We start from the raw sequence: 9571 nt of genomic DNA, 5'->3' as shown, positions 1-9571 counted from the left end.
CAAACCCCCATCAAGAAACACCTGTATATATCCCAGAGACTTCTTTGGCAAAGCTATAGAGTTGCATAGGAAGCCAAAGCAAAAGAAATTCAACTAAACAGAGTTAGGTTATTCCCAAGGGTTGCACTGGCAAAGTAAGAACAAGATATGCGATCAATACACTTGGTCATTGCAAATACTCACAAGGGTTATTTTGAGCAGCACAAGGCTTCCTTCCTTGATTAGGCAAAGGAGACCACAGATCAGATTCTTGTTCAGCAGACTACATGGTTGAGTCAGTAAACACATATTCATCAACATTTATGAAAATGTTCATAAATAAATTTCAAGGCATTAAAAAAAAAAACAAAAAGAAACATACTCACACTTGGATGTTGTAGAGCTCCATTTAGTAAATGCAAGTGCATTGGCCTTGGAGCAATCCATTCCTACAGTTGCATGAGCTACATTATCAGATAAAACTCCAGCATAAAAGCCAGCAAAGTAATTACTGTAAAATTTTCAAGAAAAATATTTAGTGTGAACCATTTAACATCTGAAACTACAAACAAATCTATCTCTACATTGTGCACAATAGATAGGAGAATCTAAGCATGAAATGATCTTCCAACATCAATTGGTTGGTTTGCAAACAGGCACAAGAATGATTAACTAAAACTCAACTCAACTAAACCTCTATACTAATCAGTCTAATCTAGTACAGGTCAAGTCAAGTCACAAATGATTTAGCAACATCTAGAGCCAACATTTTATGCTTTAATACATACAAACTCATCCATACAATCCTGAAAGGCTTGCACAGGAAACCAATGTAAGCTATGAGTCTCAAAAGGAGAAACTAAATCAATCCAATCTCACAGGTTCTCAACTTATTTTTCTTCTAAGTCATGAAGAGAACATAATCACTTGAAAAACTATTCCCCAGCCAATGAAAGTACCTTACATTACTTACTGAATTGAAATGATAATTTGTGGTAAGGGTAAAAAAATGGACACTTTATCAAGAAACCAAAACCTGAACTATCAGATAGTGGCCTTCTCAAGGCAACTAGTGATCCATAGCAAGTTACTATCTTACATTCACTAGAACAGAAGGAAAAAAACTACCAAAATAAATGATTTTTTCAAACTTACACATTAAAAAAAAAAAAAAAAAAAAAAAAAAAAAAAAAAAAAAGAGGAGAAGAGAGAAGATGAATTGGTTGTTGAGGTGCACACCTTAGGCGCATAATTCAATTGATGAGGCTGTTCTGATACTTTTTATATCTTCATAGAAATGTATTACACTTTACAGAAACGTATTACATGCATGCATGTCATCTCAGGTGAACGATCTCACACAAGACTTACTCCAACAGAGGAAAAACATGCACAATAGTCAAGATCTATCAACACTAAAACTAGAACTAACACCTCAAGTTTTTATGATGAGCTTATTTCATCAAATTTATTGAAAAAAAAATGTTTTAGTTTATTGCAAAAGTATGTACTTATACAAGTGATTATATTGAAAAAGACATTAATTTAATTGAGTCCATATATATATGTATTTGTGCATGCAGCTTGTGCTCATGGTGGGATTATATACTTTCTGCTCGCCTGTGTTGGGTGTGCATGTTACTATACATGCACTTACAGAACAAAACTCAGAGCTTTCTTCAACCTCCCTGAGGATCCCTGTAATGACTGCTTGGTTCATTGCTGCTGTCTCCCTTGTGCTCTATGCCAGGAACACCGAGAGCTCATGAACCGTGGCGTTGACCCCACCCAAGGTAATTTTATGGTGTGTTTGATTGGTGGGTTTAGGCATAAGGTATGGATATGTGATTGTTATTGTCTGGTTGAGATAGGTTTTTAGAATACTACTATCGATTTGGAATACCCAATGGGAAAACTCATACCCTAATGAAATAAGGGTTTTATTTCCCTTCCTCCTTTCTTCCCCAACTATTAATAATAATTCTCATTTCACCTTACTACCAAACATGCAAAATACTTTCACCAAATCCATTACCCTTACCAAGTATTTGATACCCATACCGATTCCGATTCCCATATGCAAACCAAACACACCCTTATATTTTAATGTAACACCAAAAATTAATTACCCTCACAAGAATATAATAATAATAATATTATTATTATTATTATTATATGTTTGTAAGGGTAATTAATTTTTATCTTTTGAATATATTTCTAGTCCTTGATCTATCCAACCAAACCCTAGAAATAATTATTACATCTATTATGTCAACGAACCAAACAATGGAATGAATATTTCATTCTAGAATAAAATTTATATTCATCCCTCAAAATTTATTCCAGGAACCAAAAATGCCGTAAATATTTAACCTATAATACTTGACTTTAGTTAATTACGAACATTAGATATTCACTAAGTATAAATTCGAATATGAGTAACCAAAAATGCCGTAAATATTTAACCTATAATACTTGACTTTAGTTAATTACGAACATTAGATATATTCACTAAGTATAAATTCGAATATGAGTGAAATAATAATTAAGTTTGGAGGACATGTTTCCATACCAAATAGGACATAATGATGTGTGGAGATCTAATAATGGTTTATTTTAGGTGAAATAAAATTCTGAATATGAGTGTGTGTATATATATATATATATATATATATATATATACACATACATATATATTCCGATTTTTTTTTGTAACCTAGGTTTCGAGAATATTTGAGGTTGATTTTTATGCTTAATTATCTTTATTTATGTAATGTTATTTTGGTTGGGGTGAAGGATGGATGGTGAATGCACAAAAATGGAAGGAAGTTACAATGGTGCCTCCAGCTGTTGCACCTGCCATGGGTCGCTGACTTTGGATTTTAATTTGATGGTTTTTAATTAATTACATTATATTATTGTCTATTTCCTATATATGTATTTCAATTCAAGATGAGTTTTAATTTGTGTGGAAAGACATGGTTGGGATTGTTTGTATGAATTCCAAATGTATGTTGTCTTATTGTTACTATTATATTACGGTTGGAAGTTATCAGCGAGGTGTTTTCTTGTGGTACTATATTGATATGAATGTATTAGTGGGATTATGTTTGATAGTTCTTCAAATAATTTTGTTAAAGTAAATCAAACAGTACTTAAGGGTTGTTTGGTTGGAAAATGAGGGTAAGAATCAAATTTAGAATTAAATATTTAGTAATAATAATATGCTTTAGAAAAAATAACGAGTCAATGTTCTATTATATCATTAATTAATTGGAAAAAGAAATTTAATTGAAATTCTTGTTTGGACTCCATCTCCATCATGGTAAGGTTTATTATTAAAAGCTTTTAGATGATCCTCCATCACATTTTGCTCTATTTCTTTTATGCTTTGTGTTCCTTATAATTAAGTTATGAATTGAAGAGGCAACAAGTCATAATGATGTTCACTTGAGTTTTAAGTTTAAGTAAGAGAAAAATGAAAGAGGTTCACATGGGCAGTTAAGTTAGTCACATAAATGAAATTTAAAAAGAAAAATCAAGGATCGAATCTTATTAGCAACAGAAAAAAAAAATATGAAAGAGATGCAAGAATCTACTATATATTTTTCTTTCGAGGAGATCGACTAAAACATCTCTCTAAGATATTTATAACTTTAGAAAGTTTCAAATTAATATACTTTTATATAAATTGTCATTATTGTTGGTTTCAAGGAGAGAGAAAATTAATGAATGTACTATGCTTGAGATTTAGCAATTTGCCTTGAACAAAGAATAAAGTTCTTAAAGCAACAAGTCATATTAGAGCATCTACATTTATGAATAATGTTGGGATCATGTTAGATTTTGCCAAATGGCAAGTGAGAGAAATGGAGAGAGAATGTGAAAAATTCATATGCAAGAATGGGGATAATGGCAGGAAATGGGCCCTACGGACTCCAAGATTCAGCTGCATCACGCACGCGTGATGAGCAATTATTGCGCCCAGCGTCAGGGGCGCCTGACTTTCTTTTTTTTTTTTTAAACAATCATCATATTTATTTTATTTCTTTTCTTCCCCTCCCATTTTCTCTTTCCTAATCACACTTGCAAAAACTCCTTAAAAACCGCGAAAAAACTCCATTGATAAGGATGCTCTTAGTGCAATGTTTTGTTAATTGATACTCCGTACTCTATATATATAGTGGATAGTTCACGTGCAAAGCTTCTTCCAAATGAAGAATGTGCTGAAATATGAGTCGTTGATTTAATATAGATCAACGGTTCAAATTGAAGGAAATTTTTTTAAAATGCGCTTCCTGGCAACATGGATGCAAATGATCAAATGTCTCAAACTGACGCACCTTAAGCTTCGAACTTATGCACATTAAACTGGAAAATAATGCACCTTAAGCTTTAAACATATGCACTTTTTTTGGGAAGGGGGGAGGGGGTCACCCAAACAAAGAACCACCAAGTTATTTCAAAATATAACGGTGCCTACAGGCACCAAATTGGTCGTTGCAGACATGATTTTTATAACCAAGAGGAGGCTTAGCTTTAAACATATGCACTTTAAGAGTTAAACTGATGCATCTTAAACTAGAAAGTGACGCATATTAAGCTTTAATCTTTAAACATATGCACTTTAAGCTATAAACTTACGCACTTTAAGCTTTAAGCATACGCACCTTAAGCTATAAACTTACGCACCTTAAGCTTTAACATATGCACCTTAAACTATAAACTTACGCACTTTAAGCTATAAACTTACGCACCTAAGAGTTAAACTTATGTAACTTAAACTTTAAACATACCTGCCAAGGACCTTGTAGTCCAGTGGCATCAAACCCTTCCCTTTATAAGGGAGGTGGTGGGTTTGAGTCTCAGTGGAGGCAATACAATGCATTCTAATAGAATTAGTAGTATTCAAAAAAAAAAAAACTTACACACCTTAAGCTTTGAACTTACGTATCTTAAGCTTTAAACTTACATACTTTAAGTTGTGACCTTACACAAAATGACGTAATGCCACAACGTTTTTTTAAATTGTTCTTCATTCTAGGCGGTTGATCTTGGCAAGATAAAGGTTGTGATTAATCCGCACGTTTCACCTTAGAGAAGCTTCACAACTGATTATATATATATATATATATATATATATATATATATATATATAGAGAGAGAGAGAGAGAGAGAGAGAAGTGATTATTGTAAAAATATTTCGGCCAATCTCAGGGACAATTTAGTAATATCAACATCATTGGACAAAAGTATCACTTAGAATTCGTACAACTCAATTGATTTTTGGGTAATCGACTGTGAACAATGACACAAGATCGAAGCTAATCACTTTTTGTATGCAACAAGTAACAACCTAAAAAGCATAGTGCTCAGTTGTAATGGGCAAGTGACACATTTTACCTATGGAAGTAGGGAGGGTGATGATTGTCAATATTTATAGGAACAAGTTTTAGGGTCCGTTTGAAAACTCGAAAAATAACTTTCGAAAGTCATTTTTTGGATTTTTCAGTATTTGGGTACTCAAAGAAAATGAACTCATTAAAAAATATTTATTCTGGTCAACGGAAAAAAAGGCTCAATTTGGGGGAAAATGTCTTCATTGTTTTTTAGTCGAAAGATATTTTTTTTAGATTCTTTATTTTTCATCTCTCTTCTTTTTTAAATTAGTTTCCAGATTATTATTATTATTATTACCACGAACATCAAACCACCACCAACACCACCGTACCACACCATCACCACCACCACTACACTACCACCACCATTACTAACACACCACCACCCTACTTCCACCATCACCACCACTATTACCACCAACACCGCAACCACCACCATCTCCACCACCACCACTACAACACTACCACCACCATCGCCACTAATACCACCACCACACCACCATCGCCACCACCACTACAACCACTGCCACCATCACCACCAATACCACTAACACCACGTACCAACACCACTGCCGTCACTACCACCACCACCGGCACCAACACTACCATCTCCATCCACCACCACTACCACCAACACCAACATCATCACAACTACCAACACCTTCACCACATATAATTATTATAATAATAATAATAATTATTATTATTATTATAACAAATAATATAATCATTTTCAGGAAAATGCATTTCTTAACTTTTGACGAAACAAAAAAAGATAATTTTCTAACACTCAACTAAACATTAAAAAATTAATTTTTTTTATAAAGTATGAGTTATTTAAAAAAATTCAAAAAACATTTTTCAAGTTTAAAAAGATACTTTTTGCAAAATAAAAAATAAAAAAAAAAAGTTTAAAAAGATACTTAAATCGCTCTTATTTACGCCTTTGCTGCTCTATGCCTCTATGGCTCTATATAGCACTAAATTGAATTTCGGTTGGTATCGTTGGCCTTCAAGTATAAAACAATCATGAATTTAGGTGCCCCAATTTCTACCACTGCGCTATCATTCACCGGCTGCCGCAGCCACCGACTCTCCACCCCTTCCTGGGCCAAATTCACAATTTCCTCCTTCTACCGGAGGAGGTGGAGGAGCTACCCTACCGGAACCAATCCCTCGCATCAGTTCTTTTGTTCAATGTCAACCTCATCTGCCGGCTCACCCTCTCCGATTCCACCGGAGAAGCCGAAGCCCCAGCCTTGGCTCGTCGTCGGCCTCGGCAACCCTGGCAAATTATACAACGGGACTCGCCACAATGTTCGTATACTTCTACCCCAGTTTCTTTTATCAGTTGGATGAACTATATATGCGTATGTGTGTGTATATAGTCTGGGAATTAAATTTGATGATTATAATTTTGATACAGGTGGGGTTCGAAATGGTGGACGCAATTGCTGAAGCAGAAGGCATATCAATGAGCAGCGTCTCCTTCAAAGCCCTATTTGGAAAAGGTTCCTCACATATATATACTTCTGTTTTGTTTTGTTTTGTTACTTATTTTCCTATTAATTTCTTTTTCCAGTCTATATAATCAGTTAATATTCACTGTGATGTCCATTGAACTACCCATTGAGAACTAATTTAACTCCTTGCATTGTAGCTATTCTTGAAGTACTATTGAATATATTGGGATCTAATATGGTAAAACCAGAATGTTCATCGATTCAGTCACAAACATTATGAGTGATGAAGATTTATAGCTTATTAAGCTACAGATAAGTTATAAGCTCTATTTAGTAAAACATGAGAAGCTTATAATAATACTCCGTAGCTTATTTTGTGTTAAGAGTCGCACATTGAAAAAATAAGAGAGAACATGGGGTTTATAAGGCAATGGGTTAGACTAGTTATTTGATTGGATTTAGTATTATACTGTGATTTGGCCCATGTGCATTATAGTCCACTTGAGTGACCCGGTTGTATTGGTGGCCTCCAAGCTTTCGTTTGAGGGGAGGGTTCAATCCAATGCCTTTTTACACTTATAAGCTTATTATTATTAAACACCTAATAATTTTACGAAACACTTTAATTTCAATCAATTAGTTTATTAACTACTAGCTTTTCAACTTTCAACTTTCACCTAACTTTTCAGCTAGTGTGCCAAACAAAGCCTTAGTATAGTTGTTCTAAATGCATTTTCTCTCGTGCTTTTGGCTTTTCTGCAAGGTTTCATTGGAGATGTTCCGGTTATGCTTGCTAAGCCTCAGACTTTTATGAATGCAAGTGGTGAGTCTGTAAGTTCTCCAACTGCGCATGTCTTTGTTTTAACAAAACTTTCTGCAAGCCACTGATTGTGTTCTGGGGACTTTTAACAGGTTGGAGCAATCGTTTCATTTTATAAGATTCCGTTGAAGCAAGTTCTTGTGGTAAAAATTTCTATTGAACCTTGGAACTAAGCATTTCTTTTTGTGTAAGTACTTACCCTCTGTCTGTTCTTCTGTTATAGATTTTTGATGACATGGATCTACCTTTTGCGAAATTGCGGTTATTGCCTAAAGGTGGACATGGAGGGCACAATGGGTACTTTTCTTGTCTTCAAGCTTTTTATCTGGTTCCATTTGCCTGTTCATGCCTGACCTGAAAAATATAAAATTATGGCTAACTTTCTGAGGAGGTTAGTAACAATTCATGCATTTTGTCACAAGCTAGTTTAGACGTTGCTTTCTGGATAATAATGATAGTTATGACAAGAAGTTCTATTGCATTATAATACTTTATTGTGATGGCTTTATATATCATAGCATTACTTGCAATGTATTTGTGCTCCTGAAAGAGAAATATTTAAAACTTGATAATCAAGATTAAGCAAACATTGGTCAGTATTGTAACTAATAAAAAGTTCAAGAACAAACCTTGTGTCTCGATGAGTCAACGGTATGTATGCTGTTTTAGAAGCATGTGTTGCAGTCTTTTGTCACAATCTTTGTGTCTTAAAATATTCTCCCTTTTTGAAGGATGAGGAGTATTATTGATCACTTCAAAGGTAGTCGGGATTTTCCACGTTTAAGAATAGGTACTTTCCAGAAGTCCAAAGAGTTTCTTGCTATTACACTTGCTTTTTTTTTTAAGCATGTAAACGGATTTGCTTATTTCATGTAGGAATCGGGAGACCTCCAGGGAAGATGATTCCTTCAAGTTTTGTTCTTCGCCCATTTAATAAAGAAGAACGCACAGAGGTACTATATCTGTTCACCTCCATGTTCTGAGAGACTCACTATATCAGATTTTACTATTTTAGATGTTGATGGTGGGGTTTTCTTGTTTTCTAGCTTGATTTTACATTGCAAAATGGCGTGGAAGCTGTGCGAATTCTTGTGCTGGAGGGTTTTGACAAAAGTGCGACACTTGTTAATAGCGCCAAACCATTACAACAATTTAGTTAAATTATTCAATTTACAGTCTTGCTATTGTCAAAAATCATTTCAAATGCAAGGAAGGGATCTGCTCATCTGCCACTAACACCAGGTAGTACAATTTAATTCAATCTGATGAAAGTTAGCTCTAAAGATATATCTACAGTCTAAGAAAGGTTGTATCATTTATTTTTAGGAGGTGATTGTACCAAGTGCTGAAAACATTTTTAGCTATTGATTTTATTGATATTGTTTGTGTTTTCATTGTTTAGGGTTTGAGCTCGGTACTTGGAAATCATTTTTCGCGTTTTCTGTCACCACAAAGTTATTCAAGGATGGAGGAATTCGAACTATTTGCTCCTTTGGAAGAGTGGTAACTAAGCAATGGTGTATTTATATTTTACATTTTTATAAGAATAATGACACTCTTATCTACTAAAATCAGTATCTAAGAATCTTATATCACATCTATATGAGGCTTAGAAATGAAGAGTGACATTTGAAATGGGCATTAAGTTTGAATACAGAAGTATTGGATTTTGATTGTTTTACTCTTTCTTTTACCAATTCTATTCTTGGTGTCCTCGTTATTGTATGACTAATTCAAATTCAGTTAGGAATTTGACTCTTACTTAAGAGAAGGTCTGACACGTGATTTTTTAACATGACGTACATCATACAATAGTTGATTTTTTAAAATATTTTGTTGTCAATGCTTGAAATGAATAGATAAAAACGTCTTAAAATACATTTTCATCATAGTTTTGATGTCTTTTGTTG

At 33.9% G+C, this 9571-nt stretch overlaps 2 protein-coding genes and 1 long non-coding RNA gene across 3 annotated transcripts in view; 2 read left to right on the top strand and 1 right to left on the bottom strand.

Annotated features, from left to right (window-relative positions):
* LOC116023328 lies at positions 1 to 619 on the bottom strand. The gene is made up of 3 exons (XR_004099410.1): positions 366 to 619; positions 184 to 262; positions 1 to 53 (listed from the first exon to the last, which is right to left on the bottom strand). It is a non-coding gene; the product is annotated as an uncharacterized LOC116023328 (long non-coding RNA).
* LOC116023327 (protein PLANT CADMIUM RESISTANCE 7-like) overlaps positions 1 to 2930 on the top strand; it is a 4532-nt gene extending 1602 nt beyond the window's left edge. The window contains exon 4 of the mRNA XM_031264317.1: positions 2776 to 2930. Coding sequence (XP_031120177.1) covers positions 2776 to 2852 — 77 coding nt within the window. The 3' untranslated portion in view covers positions 2853 to 2930. The remainder of the gene's footprint in view (positions 1 to 2775) is intronic.
* Positions 2931 to 6364: 3434 nt separating this feature from the next.
* Positions 6365 to 9342, top strand: LOC116021926 (peptidyl-tRNA hydrolase, mitochondrial-like). Its single transcript, XM_031262457.1, has 9 exons — positions 6365 to 6695; positions 6805 to 6889; positions 7605 to 7672; positions 7754 to 7804; positions 7885 to 7958; positions 8393 to 8451; positions 8538 to 8614; positions 8708 to 8903; positions 9064 to 9342. Exons 1-8 carry the CDS (start codon positions 6408 to 6410, stop codon positions 8819 to 8821), a joined length of 816 nt encoding a protein of 271 aa, XP_031118317.1. The 5' UTR covers positions 6365 to 6407; the 3' UTR covers positions 8822 to 8903; positions 9064 to 9342.
* The last annotated feature ends 229 nt before the right edge of the window (positions 9343 to 9571 follow it).

The sequence above is a fragment of the Ipomoea triloba genome, chromosome 6, assembly GCF_003576645.1.
Source record: "Ipomoea triloba cultivar NCNSP0323 chromosome 6, ASM357664v1".
In the NCBI taxonomy this organism is placed as follows: domain Eukaryota; kingdom Viridiplantae; phylum Streptophyta; class Magnoliopsida; order Solanales; family Convolvulaceae; genus Ipomoea; species Ipomoea triloba.
This window is presented reverse-complemented; position numbering and strand designations above follow the sequence as displayed.

Bases quoted from the DNA above. Each gene is read 5' to 3' on its own strand.
- LOC116021926 (XM_031262457.1), top strand. From the start codon at position 6,408: ATGAATTTAGGTGCCCCAATTTCTACCACTGCGCTATCATTCACCGGC. The intron at 6,696-6,804 runs GTTCGTATACTT...ATTTTGATACAG, and splicing joins ACAACGGGACTCGCCACAAT to GTGGGGTTCGAAATGGTGGA. The intron at 7,805-7,884 runs GTAAAAATTTCT...CTTCTGTTATAG, and splicing joins CGTTGAAGCAAGTTCTTGTG to ATTTTTGATGACATGGATCT.